At 35.3% G+C, this 24,139-nt stretch overlaps 1 protein-coding gene across 6 annotated transcripts in view; it reads left to right on the forward strand.

Moving 5' to 3' along the window:
* TECRL (trans-2,3-enoyl-CoA reductase like) overlaps positions 1 to 24,139 on the forward strand; it is a 135,661-nt gene that overhangs the window by 49,132 nt on the left and 62,390 nt on the right. For all 6 annotated transcript variants that reach the window (XM_065545135.2, XM_065545133.2, XM_065545134.2 and 3 more), the window contains exon 3: positions 23,520 to 23,564. In XM_065545135.2, coding sequence (XP_065401207.1) covers positions 23,520 to 23,564 — 45 coding nt within the window. The remainder of the gene's footprint in view (positions 1 to 23,519; positions 23,565 to 24,139) is intronic.

Consider the following 24,139-nt stretch of genomic DNA (forward strand, 5'->3'; position numbering starts at 1 on the left):
TTATATTACTTGACCATCCTCTGTTTCTCTACTTTTAAAGAAGGATAAGCAAATCTTTCTGTACATGATTATCTATTTGTGATATGATTTCCCTCTCCATATCCTAGAATATTTCCTCCTTTGATCTTGTTTTTTCTGCAACTTCAAATTCTACATTTTAAATTGTTCTTTTCTCAAATTTTTTCCAACTTACAAACCACTGAAAGCAATGTCATCACTTCCTCTCCTATCCATCATTTAACACTCACCTCAAAATGGTGCTCTTTGTCAGTATGTCAATGACGTTTCTACGGTCATCAGCACTTTCTTTTGTGCTAAAGCATAAATCCGTAAATATTTGAGCATGTCTACCTTGAGCTTTCAACTGCATTTGACATGGCATAACATTCCTTTCTTTGACTAGTTTTGTTTGTTTGTTTTATTGTTTGATTTTTGCTGTCTCTTCTCACTTGATTTCTAGTGTATACTTTGTCTCTCCTGGCCTCTCATTTTCAGACTTCTTTGAGGGCTTCTTATCATTTTCTTGGTCCCTTAAATGTTGGGATTGCCTAGATTACATCTTCAACAATCTTCCCTTTTAATTCTACCTTTTTTTTTCTTTTCTGATGTGCTCTCAAACGTTTACATAGTTTAAAAAATATCATGGTGTAAAATAATTGAAAAATGAAATCAAAACTATCTTATTCCTGGAACTTTCTACTGTACATTAATCAGTCAATGTGTCATCTCGATATCTTATATATTAGTATTTTACAGATACTTCAACTTCAGCATGTTTTCTTGAGCTTCTTCTTCTTTTTACTTATTCAATGAATACTAATTTAATTCAAATACTCCATCTTGAAATTTATGTATCATTATAAACACTACTGTCTCTCTTACATTCTCTATCCAATTATATATCCACTCAGTTTATCAATTTTATACCATACTATATCTGCCATCAGTATACTACCTTAATTATAACAATCACAGTTCAAGTCTTCATACCTTTTAATCTGTATACCTATATTAATCTCCTGTTGGATGCCTTATTCATATATTGCACCATTCTCTTATTTTATCCATTCTTTATTACCTCTAGCATCAAATTGAAGCTCTTTATGATGTATGAGCCCTCAGAATATCTGCACACTCTATGTATTAACTATGTTGAATTTTTTTTTATTTTTACTTTAACAGCATGGTATTTATTACTCTCCAAGAACCTCTCACATTATTCTGTGTTTATATCTTCACTTCTCAGCTTTCCCTACTGTTAAACTGTAATTTACTGAAGAAAAATAGTTATACACTATTTACCTGTATTTACCACATAATTATTATGACTCATCATTAGAAAAATACAACTAGTCAGATAGCATAAATATTTGTGATTTAGAAACAAAGTATTACATTGGGTGTGGTGGCTTGTGCCTGTAATCCCAGCTACTCTGGCTGAGGCAGGAGGATCACTTGAGTTCAAAATGTTCACCAGCCTGGGCAGCAGAATAAGACTCCATTTGTAAAAACAATAATAAATAAATAAAATTAGTAAAAAATGTCAAAACAAGTTATACTTCCTTTAGAGATATATTGGTCATCTACACTGTAAATAATGAGCACCGAAGACAAGAACATACTTTGAATCTGATATTTTCTTAGGCATATGCCTAAACACATAGAAGGGCTTACATGAGGTATGTGTGAATGTTTGGATATGTATGTGCATGAGCATATACATGACTAAAATAAAGCTTTCTTTTAGAAGAAGATAGTACACATGGATTTAGCTTCTTTATTCTTAATTAAAGTCATTGCATTTGTCTCGGACTCTTAAAATGAAAATGGTAGCTTCACACATTTCTGCTACAGAGTTGTTTGTATGAGATGGAGAGGTAAAATGCAAGAGTTCTGTTTTTGTGTTTGTTTCTTCTTCAGCAAAGTATCTGTAGAACATATTGCTTTCTGAACTGAGAATATTCAGATTTAAGAACATACTTTTCAGCTGGTTACAACATAAATCCCTAATACTGATGTTGAATCACTGAGAAGAGTCTTTGGGTAAATATCCCCAGGTATTTTCATCATTCTTTACTAAGCAAAGCATGTATTAAATCAATTCTAAGTACATCATGTAAGTGTTACAAAACACTCTCCCTTATGAATTATACATAAGTATTTTTCTACTGTATTTAGTTTTCACTTATTATAAACTAAGGTCTAAGAATGGATCTAAATATGCCTTTTTTTTTTTTCTGTCACCATGCTGGAGTGCAGTGGCGTAATCTCAGCTCACTGCAACCTCCACCTCCTGGATTTAAGCGATTCTCCTGTCTCAGCCTCCCGAGTAGCCAGGACTACAGGTGCCTGCCACCGTGCCTGCTAATTTTTGTATTTTTAGGAGACATGGAGTTTCATCGTGTTGGTCAGGATGGTCTCGATCTCTTGACCTCATGATCCATCCACCTTGGCCTCCCAAAATGCTGGGATTACAGGCGTGAGCCACAGCACCCAGTCTAAATATGTTTTTAAGAAAAAAAATAATAATTTCCTGAAAGAAAACTTTGATGTATTTATTATGATGAATGTTTAGGAACAAATTTTTCTAACCTATATTTAAATTCTGAAATGTGCTAATAATTCAATGTTCTGAAAGAGCATTAGCATTCTCCAAAACTAAACAGCTTATAAAAATGATTTAAGAAAAATGGTAATAAATACATACCTCCGAGTAGCTTTTTTCTTTTTCTGAAAATATTAGTGTATAAAACACTTCTTCCTAGGATTTCTTTCAAGTTGTAGTTGTTAAGAATAAATAAATACAATAATAATTTAAAAATAAAGACATGTAATTTGTTTTTAGGATAGTTCATTTTTAGTGCATAGAAAAGCTACTGATTTTTGTATTTTTTTTTTTCCTGAAACTTTACCGTATCTGTTATTATTTGTAACAGTTTTTTTGGTAAAATATTTAGGGTTTTCTATGTATAGGATCATGTCATCAGAAAATAGGGATAATTTTACTTTTTCCTTTCCTGTTTGGATGCTTTTTGTTTCCTTCTCTTGCCTGATTGCTCTGGCTAGATCTTCTAATACTATGTTGAATTGAAGTGGCAAGAGTGGGTACCCTTATCTGGTTTCCTGACCTTAGAAAAAAGGCTTTTGACTTTTCACCAGTGAATGTGATGTTAGCTGTGGGTTTGTCATACATGACCTTTATTTGTGCTGAGGTGTATATCTTCTATGCCTCAATTATTGAGAATTCTTATCATGAAATAATGTAGAGTTTGTCAAATCCTTTTAAATATTAACTATCACTGAATTTGTTTAAACATTTGTACTTTATTGTATTAATTCTTTTTGTTTGTTTGTTTGTTTTTGGTTTTTTGAGACAGAGTCTCATTCTGTCACCCAGGCTGGAGTGCAGTAGGGTGATCTTGGCTCACTGCAACCTCCACCTTCCAGATTGAAGTGATTCTGGAGCCTCAGCCTCCCAAGTAGCTGGGACTACAGACATCCACCACCACACCAGCTATATTGTATTAGTTTTCTTTCTTTTTTTTTTTTTAATTGCTGCTGTACTACTTAGCTTTTTAAAACAAGAAATATATTATCTCACAGTTCTATAGATTGAGTCTGGATGGGCTTTGTTGGTTCCTCTGCTCTGGATCTCAAAAGGCTGAAATAAAGTGTTTGCTTTTACCTGGAGATCATGAGGAAGTATCTGTTTCCAGTCCCTTAAGGGGTTTGGCAGAATTCAGTAACTTCCTAGAAACTAATCTCAGCTACTAAAGATTTCCTGTATTTCTCTTCATCGTGCTGCCTTCATCTTCAAATCAGCAACCATGCATCCAGTCTTTCTTATGCTGTGAAACTAAATTCAACTTTTAGATGAGAACACAGAAGAATGGTGACTCACTCTTTATCTTTAGCATCAACTAAAATTAACTGCATATTTAGTTTTAAATATAAAATTAATCCTAAATGGCATTTTGTCATTGCTAACCAAAAATCAAATCTCATAAGTTTGGAATGAGTAAGTAACTAGGTACATTGTTTTTAAAGCAGCTCCAATTTTACTGTAGAGGAAGGATGCAATAGTTAAAAAATAAAGACATATAAGTTAGCCAGAATTCACATACAAATTAAAATCTACATAAGATATTGGTGACACATGTAACCATAAAATTTTCTGCCCTTTATTGTTCTTTCTTGGTGAAAAAGTAATTGAAATTATCTGAGCTCAGCATCTTCATTGGAGAAAAGCAATATTATTATGAATCATGCAGGGTTCCTATAAAATTTATATTCTAGCTATGTATCTGTCTAATCTATCTATCCACTTATCTATCTATCTATTCCTCTCTCAGGACAGATTTGGAATATAATAATTGTTTTTTAATGATGACTCAAGACTCTGTTCAATATTAATTTCTTATCCTAGCTGCTCCAAGAGAAATTGTTGATCTGCCTTGGTGCTTGTACAGCCTATTCATCAATGCACTAATATTGTACTTTGAATTGTTTGTGTGTCTGTTGTTGGTAGACTCAGGTATTTTAAGTAATAAACTGTGTATTTTACTTTATTATTCTTGACACCAGAAAACCACTAGCTTATCATACCATTCATCAATATTTCTTTAAATATTTGTCTTAGAATTTGAACAAAAATAGTTTTAACTTAAGAATTGGAAAATGATAAGGCAATCAATATTAGTTCAATTTTTCTTTTCAGGACTAGTTAGGCCTTGATCCAAATGCTTAACACAAATGCTTATTTTTCAATAAGGGTCTGATGTCAGTGCTTTGAGCAGATTAATTAGTAAGATTTAAGGCATTCGATGGATTGGTATTAGGTATGTTTTATTCTCTACTGCATTAGACTAATTTATAAAGTGCAGTTCACAAATGCCCTCCATAAATAACATATACCATTTATTATGCAATTAGACTGCTACTCTTTTTATTAAAAATGTTTGTCATATACAATATTTTTAAATTTTTTAATCAATTCATAATAATTTACATATCCATGGGGCACATGTGGTATTTTGTTACATGCATAGAATTTGTAATGATCAAGTCAGGGTATTTAGGGTATACATTACATTATTCATCATTTCTATTAATATGTATTGGGAACATTTAAAGTTATCCCTTTGGCTGAGCACAGTGACTCACTCCTCTAATCCCAGAACTTTGGGAGGATGAGGTGGGAGGATCACTTAAGCCTAGGAGTTGAGACCAGCCTTGGCAATATAGTGAGACCTCATCCTTGTAAAAATTTAAAAATTAGCTAAGTGTGGTGGTATGTGTCTCTTTCCCAGCTACTCCAGAGGCTGAAACAGGAGGATTGCTTGAGCTTGAGGCTGAAGTGAGCCATCCTCAGGCCACTGCACACCAGACTCAGTGACAAAGTGAGACTCTGTTAAAAAAAAAAAAAATAGTTCCCTTTTCCAACTGCTTTGAAATATACAATACACTGTTATTGACTACAATCACTCTATTCTGCAATCAAACATTAGAACTTATACCTGATGTCTAATGGTATATTTGTATCCATTAACCAGTCTCTCTTCATGCCCCTTTCCCATCCAATCACCCTTCTCAACTTCTGGTATATTTCTACTCTCTACTTGCATGAGATCAACTATTTTAGTTTCTAAATATGAGTGAGAACTGTGAAAGTTGTCCTTCTGTGTCTGGCTTTTTTCACTTGTTATAATGACCTCCAGTTCCCACTTTGATGTTATCCACCATAACCCATATTTTACTTGGTGGTACTTACATAAATTATCAGCTTAAAATGTTAACTATTGAAACTGATTATTACAATCACTGATTTCTATAAAACTTTTCACACAACCTAACTATATTACTATATTTATTAAATTAGTTGGAGTTTCTAGAGAAACAGAACCAAAAGAATGTGGAGAGTGGCTCATGTGATTGTGGAGTCTTGGCAAGTCCAAACTGATGGGATAGGTGGGCAGACTGGAGACTCAGGGAAAAACTGGTGTTTGAGTCAAAAGGCAGTCTGCTGGAAAATTTTCTTCTTCTTCAAAGGAGATCAGTCTTTATCAAGTGAGGCCTTCAATCATTTGGATATGGCTCCACCACATTCCAAATGGCAATTTGCTTTATTCAAAGTCCACCTACTTAAATGTTAATCTCTTAATTTATATAATCTTAATATTAGTCAATAAAAACTTGCCAAGAATAAGATATAATAAAATGTTAATCTCCTTCAAGAACACCTTCACAGAAACATCCAGAATCATGTTTGACCAAGTATTTGTGAATTGTTACCCAGGCAATTCATCAGATAAAATTAACCTTCACACCTAGTTATGTAATTTGAACTTTTATTAAGGGAAATAGGTTGCATTATTCTATCTACTTCATTCAGAGCTGAGATCCACAGAACATTTTTCTGAAAGCATTACAATGACAATATTGTAAGCTAAATAAAACATGAAAATACTACCATTCTGGCAATTATTTTTCATGTTGAGAAAATAAATCCATGACAATATTTGTATGGAATAAGTTGAAACTAAAAGGGTGTATTCTGATTCAATTTACCTATACATTAAGGTACAGTTTTATGAGACATTGATAATTTTTTTAAGTAAATGCCCAACACTGCTTCTGTCAATAGACAGATGTTATTTCCTTATATTAAAATGTAGAAAAGCACACTCTATATTCATTAAGCATGAATCATGAAATAATGTTAAATATTTTATAATTTCTCATAAGCAGTGCATTTATTATCTGAGAAATCAACTCTGACAAAAATATCATTGAGAATTTAATTAGCATCTGCTTAAGTTGGTAAATAGTCTTTTTGTTTTCAACCACACTATTATTCTTCGCGTGTAAATTTCATTATTATTTTTCGTGTATATTCAACAAAGCTGTTTATTTCTATAATGAAATTACCCTTTTGGAAATGTTGGAATTCAATTCATGGGTCAAACTCTTATATTATCTCTTCAAGGCCTGGCTGTGCACCACAACATAATGTGATATATTCTTAAGACTTACTCCATAGTTCTCAATTAAATTAATTATATTCAATAACTATATGCTAAGTTATATGAATATTTAAAACTATGCCTTGAGTTATAATTTGTTTATCTCACACAGCATTTGCAATTGTGTTAAAGCTTAGAATCTAGATTCATCTTAAGGAATAATGTCTTCAAGGATTTTGGATTTTTCACTCGGGGTAATCGAACTCTGCCATATTTCAAAGCAAAATCAAAGCAATGGGATCCTGCTATGCTTATTCTTTAAAGGTTTTTATAAGCCAGGGGAGATGGCTCACACCTGTAATCCTAGCACTTTGGGAGGTCGTGGCAGGTGGATCACGAAGTCAGGAGTTTGAGACCAGCCTGGCCAACATGGAGAAACCCCGTCTCTACTAAAAATACAAAAATTACAAAAATTAGCTGGGTGTGGGAGTGCATGCCTGTAGTCCCAGCTACTGGGGAGTTTGAGGCAGGAGAATCGCTTGGACCCAAGAGGCAGAGGTTGCGGTGAGTCGAGATCATTTCATTGTACTCCAGTCTGGGCAACAAGAGTGAAATTCCATGTGACCAAAAAAAAAAAAAAAAGTTTTTATAAATTATTTTCACATTTTATTTTAAAAAATTATGAGAATTTTAGTTTTTTTGTTTGTTTGTTTGTTTTTGTTTGTTTGTTCTTTGTAATTTCCAAAAAACCTCTAGTAAAGGAATTGCATTTGAACATAAGATGGAGTTTTGCAATTTTGTTTTCTCTTGAATCTGTACTCCTGATTGGAGGCACCAGACATTGTATCCTGAAGAATCCAAGATGTTCTCAAGACTGAGGTAACTGGAACAAAGAGGAGGGATCTCTTCCATGCTATTACCTGTGCAGTGGACACTGGATATTTTCCCTGACAATAGCATCACTTTCCCAGGATGTAGAGTGGTCAATGTCACAGGAAACCATGTGAAATTGTATACAGGAAGAGACATGTTCTGAGCTACAATTTTTTTAAAAACCCCAAAGATTGCTCAGACAAAGAACAGACCAGAATTGGGGAAGATAGTGGAAACAGGGACACAGAAAGGAATATGTTAGAATAGACTCTAGGAGACTAAAGTGGGGTATAAACCACTGTGATGTCAGTAGATGAGAAAGAAGTGATCAGATTCTGGGTAGATCAAAATGACAGTGCTGGAAAAAAGAATTCCTGCTGCATTCGATGTGGCACGGAGGTAGGATCAAAACTAAAGAGTGAAATAACTTTCCACATTTACCTATCAGAATATCTGGAAGAATGGCAATGGTGAAGTTATATGGTTTGGCTGTGTGTACCCATGCAAATCTTGCCTTGAATTGTAGTCCCCACATGTTGAGGGCGGGAGGTGATAGGACCCTGGGGATGCTTTCTCGAAACTATACTGTTCTCCTGATAGTGAGTGAATTCTCGCAAGATGGTTTCATCTTATTCTGCCATTATGATGGTTTCATAAATGGCAGTTTCCTCTGTGCTTTCTTTTTCTCTCTCTTCTGCCACCTTATGAAGAAGGTCCTTGCTTCACCTTTGCCTTCTGCCATGATTGTATCTTTCCTGAGACCTCCCCAGCCATGTGGAACCGTGACTCAATTAAAACTCCTTTGTTCATAAATTACCCAGTCTTGGGTACTGTTTTATAGCAGTCTGAAAACAGACTACTACGGTAAATTGGTACCCAGAGTGGGGCATTGCTATAAACATAACATGAAAACGTGGAAGCAACTTTGGAACTGGATAATGAGTAGAACTCAACACAGTCTAGAGGGCTCAGAAGAAGACAGGAAGATGTGAGAAAGTTTGAAACTTACTAGAGACTTGATGAATGGCTGTCGCCAAAATGCCAGAGGACTGTTGGGAAGGCATGATTTGTTTTGAAACGTGAAAAGACATGAGATTTGGGAGGGGCCATGGGGTAAATGACATGGTTTTACTCTGTGTCCCGACCCAAACCTCATCTTAATTGTAATGCCTGCATGTCAAGGGAGGGACCTGTAATCCCCATATATAGAGAGAGGGAGGTTAGTGGATCATGGGGACCATTTCCTTCTCACTGTTCTTATGACAGTGAATGAGTTATGATGAGACATGATGACGTTATAAATGGCAGTTTCCTGTGTGCTTTCTTTTTCTCTCTCCTGCAACCTTGTGAAGAAGGTGCCTGCTGCCCCTTTGCCTTCTGCCACGATTGTAAGTTTCCTAAGGTCTCCCCAGCCATGCAGAACTGTGAGTCAATGAAACCTCTTTCCTTTATAAATTACCCCGTCTTGGGTAGTATCTTTATAGTTGTGTGAAAATGAGCTAATATAGGAAGTTATAAAGGACTAGATTTTAAGGACATTGGGCATTAAATTTATGAACACATTTATTTTGAGATATCCCAGAATAAAGTTGTCACATGGGCAGCTGTACACATTCCCATGCCATAGAAATACCTATGAACTCTAGGAAGGGCTGTGTGGTATTTGAGGATATGTCCATCCACTTTTTTCCAGATAAGTCAGTGTTCTTTTATGTGACTCAAAGATTCCTGTATCATGTTGGAATGCTGATTATTTTGCACTGTGGCCTCACTGCATTGATGGCATGGAGTGGAAGATGAGGAGGCAAATTTTTGAACAGACTATTTATATAAGAATGTCACAATTCAGGATTGTAAAGGCAGATCTGTGCATTCATATGGCCCATTCTTGTGAGACACTTGTCCTTGACTTAAAGGATATTTTTCACCTGACTGAATATCAAATAACCCAGTTCTGGGTAGAAACTGTACAGACGTAGGCACACATAGAACAGGCTTCAAGTACAGCAAAATTTTCACCAGAGCAAGAAGCAAAACAGTAGCGATAAATTTTTCAGAAGTAAGGACAGGGCTTAGTTTGTAAAGAACCTAAAAGCAAACATATGAAAAAGTCCTTCATATCCAGGAGACTGGGAGAAACTTGCTGTCCAGTGCTGCATGTTTAGGGAAAGTCATACTTAATCACCAAGACAATGGGTAAAATTCTCCAGGGCATCTCAGAGACATTCACAGCAGCTGCTTGCGTCACAGGTCTGGAAACCTAGGAGGAAAAAATGGTTCTGTGGGCTTGGCCCAGGTTCCCCCGCTGATCTCTGCGGTGTCAGGACTTGCTGCCTTATGTCTTAGCTGCTCCAGCTCCAGACATCACCAAAAGAGGCCAGTGTACAGCTCAGGCTTCAGAGTGTGGAAGCCCCTAGGCTTGGCAGCTTGCACGTGGTGTTGAGCCTGCAGGTACACAGAAATCAAGAACTGAGGTTTGGGAACCTCCACCTAGATTTCAGAGGATATGTGGAAACCCCCGGATGTCCAGACAGAAGTCTGCTGTAGGAGCAGAGCTCTCATGAAATACCTCTTCTAAAATAGTGCAGAGGGGAAATGTGGGGTCAGAGCCACCACACAAAGTACTCACTGGGGCTCTGCCTAGTGGAGTTGTGAGAAAACGGCTACTATCCTCCAGACCCCAGAAGGGTAGATCCACTGACAGCTTGCAGCGTACACCTGAAAAAGTCACAGATGCTTTTTTCATGAGTTGAAAGATGACTGTTGAATATTTTGTAGCAAGAAAGTATTTTTCCCATAACAACATCTAATGAGATGAATAAAATTATATTTATTAGAATTCATTTTTGTTAAAGAGTAAGTTTGTCTGGAAAGAATGTCTTAAGTAAGCCTGTGTGTATTTGTGTGTGTTGTGTTTATATTCTTGTGTGTGTGCTTCTGTGTGCATGTTTATCTCAGTGGCAGTAAATAAAAATCCACTGAATACTTTGAGGGATATAATAAATGTTTTTTGTTTGTTTGTTTGTTTTGCTGTTGAGGCACCCAGTATGGGGAGTGTTATTACAGTGGAAGAAGATGATACAATGTGTAGTCGAAGTGGAAAAGATTATCTGCAACCATTCAGTTCTTCTATATCAGTTAATCCACACAGGAGAAAGGCATTAGGTTCAACAGGACCTTAACTGTGGTCTGCTTTTGACTTAGAAAACCTTTAACTTCTTTATGGGCAATGTTGATTTCACTTGACTTGTGATGGATTCATTTAACCTCTGTGTCACTCCGTCAAGAGCTACCTGTCTCACACTGGCCTGGTTTGTGAAAGAATAAATGTCTTATTGTTTACGACAACAAAAATAGACAAACTAAAAACAAGATGGAGAATAAAAATCTTTCTGAAACATTTTCGGATTGCCATTTTGCTTTTCTGTTTTCTCTTAGAAATTCTTCTTTGCTGAGAGCTATGGTTGGTAGCGTGCATTTACTGTCTAGTTTCATTCAAAGCCTTAAAGCCGTTATATTTCACGTAGGAGCTTTGTTTTAAATTACACCTTAATTTTAAATTACACTTTGTTTTAAATTTAAATTAAATGGCAGGTGCCATTTTCAACACTCACCATTAACGTTTGTTCATTTGAATCGTAAGCAAGTGTGAAGTCTCTCACCTCAGTCTGTTTTCCAATCTGAATGCAAATAACTCCAGATGCTGCCTTTTCCATAATTTATATAAAATGTCATAAATTGTGTCTTTTTCACAAGGACAGAGCTTCTCAAAATGTACTAGGAATTTCAGACTCCTATATCAAAACTAAACAAATGTAACATCAAATATCATGTCTTTGTATCTATCTATTCATCTAACATATATCAATAAAATTTGATAGATATATAGAGTCTTTTTTTTTTTTTTTTTTTTTGAGGCGGAGTCTCGCTGTGTCTCCCAGGCTGGAGTGCAGTGGCGTGATCTCGGCTCACTGCAAGCTCCGCCTCCGGGTTCATGCCATTCTCCCGCCTCAGCCTCCCAAGTAGCTGAGACTACAGGTGCCCGCCACCACGCCCGGCTAGTTTTTTGTATTTTTAGTAGAGACGGGGTTTCACCATGTTAGCCAGGATAGTCTCGATCTCCTGACCTCATGATCCACCCGCCTCGGCCTCCCAAAGTGCTGGAATTACAGGCTTGAGCCACCGCGCCCGGCCTAGAGAGTCTTATAGATAGATATAGACATAGGTTATATAGAGATATAAATATAGATTATATTTGTATCATCTTATATGTATAAATATATTACATATGGAGCTATATATACATAATACATATGTATATGTGTGTGTATATATGAGTTTTTTCCTATGATTTTGTCCTATTACTCCCTACTCTAAATGCTGACAAATAAAAAAAAAATCAATGCAAATGGTAACCTACCTCATTTGCATTGGATTCACTTATTTCACATTTCACAGATATTTATACACAGATTACTGTGGGGGAGGGCAGGGATAGACCCCTTCCTCTCATCTATTAGTATTTATTTCTTACAAATTTTATGTTTTCAGGCATTTTTTTTTTAAAGTTTTCAATAGATTACAAATGAAAGCAGGATAAAATGTTCTCCACAAGCCATGACATTTTGTTCATACTTTATTTTTTCTCTCTGTAGATCTAAAGTGTGTAATTGAGGTTAATCTTTTGGCAAACTGAAGTATCAACAATCAACCAGAAAGATTTTGAAAGAAAAGCATTCTTTGATGAGTTGAAACTTAACTGTTGAATAATTTGTAGCAAGAAAATATTTTCCCAATAACAAGGTTGAATGAGATGAATAAAATTCTATTTACCAGAATTTATTTCTGTTAAAGCATTAAATTTGCATGGAAAGAATGATTTAAGTAAGTGTGTGTGTGTGTGTGTGTGTGTGTGTGTGTGTGTGTGTCTGTGTGTGTGAGCGTGTTTCTCTTAGTGAGAGTAAATAAATATCCATTTAATACTTTAAAGGATATCATTATAAATGTTTCTTTGATTTCTTTCCTGTTGAGCAACAACTACATTTTACTATAAGAATATGTTTACTTGGTTATATAGTTTGCTTTATTTGTCTCTCTAACTTTAATTAACTCATGCAAAATTGGTAAATAGGGTAATGATATCAGTATGATGTGGAATTTACAATTGTTCATATACCTTTCTTTGAGCATGGTATCACTTTGCACCACCAAGTAACAGTAGCTGAGCACAAACTATACAACATAAACATGGAAAGATATAAGCTATTAATATACACTGTATCAGAATATCTATTTGTTACCAAGCTCCTTTGACCAGGTGCTCTTAGTAATGTATTTTGTCTAATTTCCCTTTTTCTTTGTTAATTTGATCACTGGAAAATCATTCTTACACACATTTTCATCATCCTTTATTCCTCCTTTTTAAAATAAGGCAAACTATATTTTCTGTTGAATTTTTTATTAGAAACATAAATTTAACTGTACTATTATTTTGTTATGACTATTGCTGATTTTGTTAGTGATCACAACACACAGTTGTAAAGATTTTAATTAATCTTTCCCTAACTTTATATTTTTATAACCCTGTATTTTCATAGTATTTTTTCAGAAAACATGTCTCAGGAATGCATATACCATGTTTTAGCAGAAATGCTTCCATCTGTACAAATGACCAAAAGTTTTTAATGTTGCCTTAAAACTATAATTTAATAGTATATTTAATGAGTTCTTAATTTTTTTTTTTGTAATTTGACATAATATTACATTTATTCCTCACAATGTCCTGAATAGATAGATATTTTGTGGCCTCCATTTAGTTTTGCTTTTACTGTTTGTTTCACAGATGAGAACACTAAGATTCATGGAAGTAATTTACCTGAGAATAATAAAACAACAACAGAGCATAATTTCAGATTTTAAGTACATTGAATGTGGACAGCCTTTGGCGGTTAAGCAGCAATTACCTTCTCTTCAGAGAGGGAAAGGATTATAAGTAACAGTCTCTTATTTAACTAAAATCATGGTATAAAAATATATAAATACACACACACACAGACACACACACACACATATAAAACTACTACCAAGTCTTCTTCTAAGAAAGGCTATATATTTATTTAAATATTACAAAATCACATCACACATTCTTCAGTGTCATGCAATCCTCTAATCACTGCATGTACTAGTGGTGATTAAAATGATCAAGAGTACTTGTTCTCATGGAGATTTCACAACAGTAATGAGAAACGTACACTAAAAATCTTAATAGACATAAGCAGTTTCAGATATAAAGATCAAAAACAGGGAAGTGGGGAAACAATAACAGGGAGAAAATACCAGGATCTGCTCCATCTGGTAGTATTTTTATGAGATTTTTAGGGTGCTGTTTTTCTGGCCGGAAACCTGTGGCTAGTGATGCCTTTGCCTGAGTTTTCCTTGGGCCTGCTGGGCTCATTCTGCCCACTCAGCTTGGCAGGCTGCACTCAGCTCATGCTACTGGCCTGCATCCCACGCCTCCAAGGGAAACTGATGTCAGGTGTGGAGTGACAAGGGGTGTGTGAGTGGGTGTTGAATCAGGCCACTGCACAGTCAGAATGCTGGCTCCTGCCACAGGGTGGGCACCTCCAGGTGCCAGCATGGGTGTTAGCTCTCTGTGAGGCTGCAGTTGGACCAGGCACACCACAAGCTGCTTCCCCAGCTGTCACCGGGGAATATGGTGGCACCCAGAAGCTTAGAAATGCCAGGAACCACAGGGGCCCAAAAAGGGAGTCACAGACCTGGCTCTGGAAGCTCCCAGGTCTGGGTTCCCTAAAGGGCTGCAACTTTTCTGTCCTTCTCTTCACCTGCAACATGGCAAGAAAGGGACATGTTTCAAGTTCCCTTTTTTTTGGATGGAGTTTTACTCTTGTCACCCAGGCTGGAGTACAATGGTATCATCTCAGCTCACTGAAACCTCACCTCTGCCTCCCAGGTTCAAGTGATTCTCCTGCCTCAGCCTCCCAAGTAGCTAGGATTATAGGCCTGTGTTGCCACTCCCAGCTATTTTTTATTTTTATTTTTTATTTTTAGTAGAGATGGGTTTTTGTTTAGGCTGGTCTCAAATCCTGACCTCAGGTGATCCACACGCCTCAACTTCCCAAAGTGCTGAGATTACAGGTGTTAGCTACCTCACCTTCAGCCTTAGTAATATTTGGTGGGTCTTGAGCTCTTGTCTGGCAAACAGCAAGAATGCAGTATGAAGACAAGTGGAGGGTGGGCAAGATGAAGAGGAGCTTTATTGAGCACTAAAACAGTTCAGAGAAAACCCATAGGGAGAAGCTCATTTCTGCCGCCAGGGTGTCCCAACAAGTAAGTGTTCAGCTCTTAGCAGAGCGGAGACCCTGGAGTGGGAAGCTCCTCTCCATGGGCAGGTTGTCCCATCGTCTCTGCAGCTCTCAGCAGAGAGGAGGTCCTGGAATGGGTTGTTCCTCTCTGCAACTAGTAGTTCCTGCCTCTGCTCAGCAATGCCTGAGCCTGGGGCTTTTATGGGCCTCAGAGGGAAGGAAGTATATGGGCAGCCAAGGGAAGGCCCAGAAAAGGCACCACAAGTTCACACTCCAGTTTGTGAGAGTGGCAGCCGGGTCTCCATCCTTCAAGCACTTCCTGGCCTGAAGATGGGGCCTTACCAGGAACTGGCCACTTCTGCCCAGGAGCCTGTCTGCTTCTTACTGCTGTTTATGGTGCTCAGGCTGTTCATGCAAAGGGGCATCTACAGGCCACTGCCAAGCTGCCCTCAGCACCCCTTTGGCTTCCCTCCCTTGCTTGTCAGTGCCCAAAGTCTAGAGGGGGCTGAAGCAGCAGGCAGGAGGGGGCTGGTGTGTCAGCACTGCTCCAAGTGTGCACAAACCCAGACTGGCTGTCACAGTGCCCAGGCTTGGTCCCAACTTTGCTCTGAAATTGGAGTGGGCACTGACAGCAGAGAGAAGCCAGACAGCTGGAGCAGACACTTCCAAGCCTGTGAAGGCAATGGGGCCTGCAGCTGTGTCCGGTGGGGTGATTGTCCTGCCTGCTCCATGGAGTGAGAGGCTGGGGCCGCAGTTTGGATGGCTGCAGCAGAACCCAGGGAACTCCTGCCCCTACTCATAAGGGGTGAGACTCCCGCTTGTGAGTGGCTTCAGCCAGCTCGATGGAGCATGCGGTCCTGGCCTCACCTCCCTACTGCAGCTGGTGTGATGGCAACAACCTCTACAGATGACCTGCTGCTGCCATCAGTATCAGGAAAATTCTCTCTGTATAGAGTCATTCAGTAACTCAGAAAGTCAAATAGTTGAGTAAAATGAAGTTTACAGTTGCCAATAGTGAGACCAAGAGAGAACAGGGCAAAGTAGGTCTGTTCCTCAGGTTGTGATTTGTAATGGATCCTAGAATTGAGTCCAGAATAGCATGGAATTTAGGAGAAATGAGGAATTTATGATAGTGAAAATAGTAGAATAATTCTTGGAAAATCAAATAATATTTTAGAGAGAATTATTAGTGTAAATAAGCAGAAAGGAGAGATGGTGATTATGAGAAGATATTTGAAATCTCTATTTTGGGCATAGTGCATTTCTTTGTGTAAGACTCTGGGAAAGAGTTGCAGAACAGAGAATCTTCAGATTTGAGTACATCAAGGTCCTAAAGGGCAGAAAATTAAAGTGATATTCAAATCACCAACATTGGTAAGTAAGTAGTGGAGGAGAGGATGTTCTGTGCTAAAAAGATCAGTGATTTATGTGGAAAGAACATTAGAGATAGCAATAAGAATAAATAATATTAGATAGTAAAGTCTAGTGATATGCATTCCACAAGGAAAATTGAAAACAAATGTTTTTAAAGCAGTATTTAATAAGAAAAAGGACTCCTAATACTCTTTCTGACAATCATGTGAGTTTATTATGAAGTATAAATACCAGTTGAGGAAGAGGAAGAGAAGTTTTATATTATAGCAGAACAATGAAGGAATCTCTGGAGTGGAATTTGATGATTATAGAAGACAGGCCATGAGTACCCTAAAGCATCAGTCCCCAACCTTTTTGGCACCAGGGATCAGTTTCGTGGAAGGCAATTTCTCCACACACTGGAGGTGGTAGGGACTGGTTTCAGGGTGATTCAAGCACATTACATTTATTTTGCACTTTATTTCTATCATCATGACGTTGTAATATATAATGAAATAATTATGCAACTCACGAAAATGTAGAATCAGTGGCAGCCCTGAGCTTGTTTTCCTAAAACTAAACAGTATCCTCTTGGGGTGATGGGAGATAGTGACCATCACGCATTAGATTCTCATAAGGAGCATGCAACCTAGATTCCTCTCATGCGCAGTTCACAATAGGGTAGGTGCTGCTATGAGAATCTAATGCTGCCACTGATCTGACAGGAGCCAGAGCTCAGATGGTAATGTGAGCAATGGGGAATGGCTGTTAACACCGATGAGACTTCGCTCACATGCCCACCACTCACCACCTGCTGTGCAGCCAGGTTCCTAACAGGCCATGGACCAGGACCGGTCTGTGGCCCAGGGGTTGGAGACCCCTGCCTTAAAGTATATTGGAAAATCTCATAAGGTATGACGAGGTGGACAATCAAGTCTGATTAGTGTTTCTGCAAAGTAAAATTGGGAGGAGTGTCACTGAGGTAAAGAATCCTCTGGGAGACTTGCACAGCAGGTATTATCTAATGTAAATGGGGACATAGATATGATGACCAATCTTGCTTCTTCCTTAGATAATAGTGGGTAATTCAGTGAGCAAACTGGTTACAAATTTTAACCAGTGAGCATAAAGAAATAGTTTGGTTGCAATCTGTATGCCCCTATTCCTGCCCCACGTAATTCTTGCTTTGTGCTTTGTATCACAAATAACCAACTTGTTGCTTTATGCATCCTTCCTTCATCCTATGTTTTATTGTATAATTCAGAGTTTTTGTGCAACTTTAAAATTTTCCATTTCTAGAAGCCTGTCTTTGTTTTCCTACTTTCTCTGCAGAAACTTTCTCTGCAGTTGCTGATTATATTGTGTTAGAGCATTCTATCTTTCTTATTTGAGTACTTGGTAATAGTAAACTCTTTAGCAGTTGCATTGTTTTTCAAGGTCAGCAAAATTATACACATTGATTGGTGCTGGTTTGAATGTTAAACACATTTAGTTGTTGAGGATGAGAGCAGAAACAGTTTTCTCATTTTTCAGATAGATAAACACTATCATACATCTCATTCTAAACCATTAAATGTCTCACTGGCATCCTTGGTTTCATTCTGGCTTGATCACTTAATTATGTAGGTAGCATTTATAAGACTGCAAAGAAATGGTTTACAGAGAATAAAATGGTCAATTTAATTCCAGTGAAGTACTATACTAAATGAATCATTTTTAACAAAATAAATCCAGCTAATTTAACTATTAAATCAGTAGCCAGTAACTTTAGCACATCAAGGAAGAGTTTTGGTTAATATTTGATGTTTATTTCTTAAGAAGAAATACAAGAATTCATGTACCTGCCCCTTTTCTTAGATCTGTAGGCCTCCACTGTTTAGAAGGAGTATAACAATTCTAATAAAATAAGATATTCAAAGTGATAATACAATTTACATAGGACATTCTCTCATGCCATGACACTTCCTATTTAGCATTCCATTCCCCAATTAATATTTCCTATTCCTTAATTTTGTTTTGTACATTCTACCTAAATTTTCGGGATGGTTTAAAGTCAAAGAATACTTCTCATTTTGTATATTATGGTTGTATATACTTTTTGTATAAGCACATACATTATTAGTAGCACTATAATCATATTGTATATAATCAAATTACAAGATATTCTGCTTTTTTATATAGAATTATCCACATGCATGGCAGAATTTTACTCAATATTGTTTTATTTATCTCATCCCTTTCTCTTGAAATCAATTTCTTTTTCTCAAATTGGTCCTTTAGATGTTAATCTAATGATAGAAAGAAGTGTTCTATTGACAGTAAGACTTGTTAGTCTAATTAAACTTGTCCTTATTTTACATTTTATTTCAATAGTGTTTTATTTAAAAGCTATTTGGCCAATATCTTATATTGCTCTTTAGAACTCTTCTATTTGTTTAATTGCCATTTATTTGTTGGTAATATTTATGACATTTTTTGTTATTTTTTAATCTGTCTTTTAAAAATATTTTTCTATTATTGTTTCAAACATTTTAATAATTATACACTTACATCTGGTTTTCATTAAATATATATTCAGTATATATGTCTTGTCATCATACATGTCTTTAATTATATATGTCAATATATGAATATGTATACATTTTATTTTATATATATGTATATAGTTATTTACAGTAATTCTTCAATATTTATCTTGATATATTTTGCCAGTGTTGGAAAACTCTCAGCCATCATATCATTCAATATATAGATTTTTTACTTTTCTTTAACTTTTTTATTCTCACATGTCATTTTCACATATATTAGAATGATGTACTTTTTCATTGTTCATCATGTATATATCATACACCTTTCCTATTTCACATGTTTATCTCTCTTTGCTTTAGTTGGGATATTTTCTTCCAACTTCCAGTTCACTATTTTTCTCTCTACCATGAGATGATATCTCATAAACCCATTTACTATACTTTACAGTTCCAAAATGTCTGTGTTTCTTTCTATAGTTTCCAGATTTCCAGACAAATAATTCTGTGTTGTATTTTATGTTAATGTCAATCATAGTTATTCTTAATTGTGTATGAAAACTTTATCTGAATTGTTGGTGAAACTCTGTAATACCTTTTAATTTCCCCCTGGTTTTTCATCATGTCTTGTCTTCTAGCACTCTTCGTTACATTTTATTGAGGTCTGGTATTATATATGAAAAAAATTAGAGGTAATTATAGGGTCTGAATAAAGAAGTGATCTCCTTCCAGAGAATATTTACATTTGCCTCTGCCAGCAGTAAGGCTGGACTTTGGAGGTTACAGATCACTTTAATTCAAACAGGGATGGAGATGACTCAAAATTGGACTTAATTTCCTTTAAGAATTGATTGATTTCTGATTCATCCTTATTTAAGGGTAATGACTAAAATTGTGAACTTTAACCAGAGTTTTTCTTTGTGCATAAAGTTTGATTTTTGTCCCATTAGGCTCATAGGTGTGTGAAAAGCCCTGCTCAGCTTCCTCGCCTCTTAGCTCCTTCTTCCAATATAAACAGATAACCTTAGGGGAATGGAGCTGTAGTTGCTGGACTCGGCTTTCTGAGCTTCCTCTGTCTCCCAGATCTTGGTTCCCTAATTATTTTTATTTTTCTTAACAACTCTGTGGAGATTTTGATAAAATATTTTCTCATACTTTCTCAGTTGCTTGCAGCAGGAGGGATGGATGAGATGGAATATGTGGTTTGTCATTGCCATTAATGGACTTTTTCGCTTATTGTTGTATATGCCTGTGAACATATATCATTTAATTTTGGTCCCTATTTCTTTTCATCTATCTTTCATATTTTCTTAATCCCTTTATCTTTCTGCTTTCTGAGTAGTTTCTTCAGGCTCATCCTTTCATTGACTAATTCTTCTGTTTGTTCTGCATGACTACACCATCATTCCATTACATTTTAATCATAAGGTACAAAAGGTTTTATTTCAATAAATTTTATTTGATCTTTTCTCAAAAAAGCCTGTAGGTTTTTTCAGTTCTAATATTTTTGTTTCTTTTTTTTTTTAAATCTTCCAGTCATCTTTAAGTGATTTAGGTGACTTTCTGTGAGATTCCATATTTCCGATGTTCTCTGGAGTTAATCTTATTATTTATCATGTCCCTGCACACTTTCTAAAGGTGAATTAGTTTTTATATGATTCTTAAAACTTAAATTGTAAGTTTATCTACTTGAGGGTTTTAAGTTGCGTTACCTAAACTGAATGGATGGTCCTGCAGTAGGGTATTTTTTCTAGGACCAGGTGTCCCAGAAGTATTATAGCTTCAGACCACCATTAGTGGCACACTACTAAAGTTTCAATGAGAGTATTCCAAAAACCTAACAATAATATTATAATATATACCTGAGCATCAAAACTTAATATGGCACCAGTGGCTGTTTACAAACCCTCAAGGGGTATATATTTTCTATCTTTGAACAGGCAGAGATTGACATATTTTACCTATATTGGAGGTGAATTTCTTTCTAATTATCTCTTTCAATTAAAGATGTTTATTTGTGCATAAGAATCACAAGTACTGGCCTAGGGCTTTATGTAGATTCCCAATGTTCAAGAAAACCAAAGAAATTGTGTGAACCCCAAAACTTACTGAATTATTTCTCAGATTCTTGATTATTTCCTGTCACTGGATTTTCCTTTTTTTGTCTTGGGATCTCTATGCATAAAAGTTATATTTTATCTAGGAATACTAGTTATATGCAGTGTCTATATTGCCAGAAACAAAATATGTTCATTCTTCAGGATGTGGTATTTGTTTAGAATAGAATTGTCATTCTTATTGTATTGACTGCATGCTTCAAATATAGTTAATAGCAAATATAATTCTGTTTTTCTTGACAACTCAAATGTTTTCTCCCATTAATCACTTTATTTGGGGTGAAGATCAACTGTGGTCTAATATGAATTCAGTGGTATTCACCTTTATTATTTCTTTCTATGGGATAAAGTTTGGTGATTAATTTAACTTTTATTTTGGGTAGAGACAGAGTCTCATTATATTGCCCAGGCTGGTCTTGAACTCCAAGGGTCAAGTATTCTCCCAAAATGTTGGGATTACAGGTGTGAACCATCATGCTCAACTGATTAATTAAAATTTATCATTAATGAACATCTTTTTTACTTCAGATATATTTTACTCCTATTATAATTTTAACACCACCCTACAGGTTATCAACATTTGAACTTCTGATCAATATTGAATTAAATTTCCACATGAGCAATGACCATATATATTCTGTCAATCATTAAGTATCCTTAAGAGGTCGTTAATGTTCAGTTCCAAACAAGAGCTTTGTAAGGTCTTAAAATTACATGAGATGACATTTAATTCATTTTAGTGCTCGTATTTCAGAAAATAAATTGGCAGGTTTTATTTCTGTAAATCTGTTAAGACTTCCAGACACTTCACAGTGGTTTGAACATTGTTGCATTCAATGCATAATCAGGTGTTGCTAAGCAGCACACTATAACTTTATTATTTTAGGTAGCATATAAATATATTTTGTTTACTTTAACCCATGAAAGGTGTTTCTCTGATTTTTTCCTCATATTTAGTTTCTCCTTTTTCTCTTTACTCAACAGTATAGTAAAATAGTAAAGTAGAGCCCTCAGTTTTCCCTTATAAAATAGAATAATAATTTTATGTATCCTTCTGTGGGCTTTAAACATTTATTGTACTATATTCAATCTTTCAAATATTTGTTATTTAAAAAGTACTAATAATTGAGCATATTAGTTTGACTTCATATCATGGCTATATTTGGGGTATTTATTATTATTGTAAATGCATTGAAAAGTTGTAATCAAAGCAATATAGTTTTTAACCAAATAAAATTATTTGGCTATGGAAAGTCATGGAATTTTATGTTTTGATTTATTAGCTTTAAGAAAATAACATATTTTCTAGATAGTTAAATTTATTTCAGTGTATGCATTTACAATACCCACTCATAATAGACTTTAGAAGGTAAAAGATACAATATATTCTTAAAATTATCCACATTTATTTTTCATCTGACCTTCCTCTTTTCTTTCACCTAGTAATATATTACCTACTAATAGAGGCTCTGTCCATGGTTTCTCATTTCCATGAAGTACATTTATGCCTTTCTAGTCCTGAGTCATCTCTGCTTTCTCCCATGAATGTATTGGGAAAAAAAAAAAAAGAAGATAATTGTGGAAAATTCCTTTAAAAATACTCTTTTTAAAAATGTATTATATATGTGGTAAATTCGTTTAAAGTTTAATCTCAAAGTTAAGAAGTAAACTTTTAATGGAGACTTTAAAATGATGGTATAGAATTTATTTTAAGATAAAGTTATATTCTGATAATTGTGAATCAACTCTTCATTATGGCAGTGTATAATAAAGATGATTTGATTTTTCTATAGAGATAGAATTCTTTAGTGTTCTCTTTATTCCTAATGGTAGTGTAAAGAGAAAATTTCAAGTGATGTTTCTGCTATGACCAATAAACTCATAATATTAAAAGTCAATGACACATGTAATTCTGATAGACATCTTAGTATTTACTCTTGATAGAGAAAATAACCCAATTTTAGGTGCAAATATTAGACAAATTTTAAATGAGATTAAAGTCCCCAATTTTAAATGAAATATGTTCAAACTTTTTATTGATGAAAAACTTACATAGACTGAAGTGCACAATTCATAGGTCGTACTACTTGATGTATGTCCAAAACCTGAACACACCTATGTAACAAGTCCCAAGATCAAAAAGCAAAAATTTACCACTTTTAAAGCTTTCTTCGTGCTTTCTCTCAGTCACTATCCATCATTGTTAGTCAGCACCCTATAAAAGATAACCACTATTTCTATTTCTGACACTAGATAACTTATTTTATTTACTTCCTGGATCTAAATTGTCTTCCTATGGAAACGGTTAGTTTTATAAGTGATAGTTACACTTTTTCTGACAATTAAATGTTATTTCTCATTGAATAGGTCCAAAGTGGTACCCTTCTCGAGTTGGTCTGCAGCTAGAATGTGGTAAGCAGCATTTTTTACTGATGTGTTTGTTTAATTTAGAATCCTTTTTCTATTTTCAAAAGCTGACATTCACTTACCACTTAGTAAATATATAAATATTAGTATTATTTAATTGATTCTCTCAACAAACTAGAGCTCCACTTTTATAAATGAATAATTTAGTCTCAAAGAGGTATTTTTTACATATTCACTGTCCGTGAGTTTTAGAAGCAGATTCCGAAACTAAAATATTTTTGTCTGTGAAGCTTTAACTGGTCACCTTCTCATTCTACTGCCCCACGACATATTTTTAAGGTTAATGCTTATTTTTTTTTTCATTTTTTTCTTCTTCTTTTTTCTGTTATAAAGCAGAATAAGTGACATAAGGAACAAAACTAATGAATTTGGAGAAGAAGCGTTATGCCCACTGTTAAACCTCAAGTTTCTCAGATTTTTAAACTCTATGATCTCAAGAAATTTATCAATAAATGCACTTAAAAATGGCTCCTACCAATAATTACTGCTACTGACACTACATCGACTTTATTTTAAAATTGGAATTTTAAATTTTAATGAAAGCTGTGGGGAGCATGTAC

This window comes from Macaca fascicularis, chromosome 5 (assembly GCF_037993035.2).
Source record: "Macaca fascicularis isolate 582-1 chromosome 5, T2T-MFA8v1.1".
Lineage (NCBI taxonomy): Eukaryota > Metazoa > Chordata > Mammalia > Primates > Cercopithecidae > Macaca > Macaca fascicularis.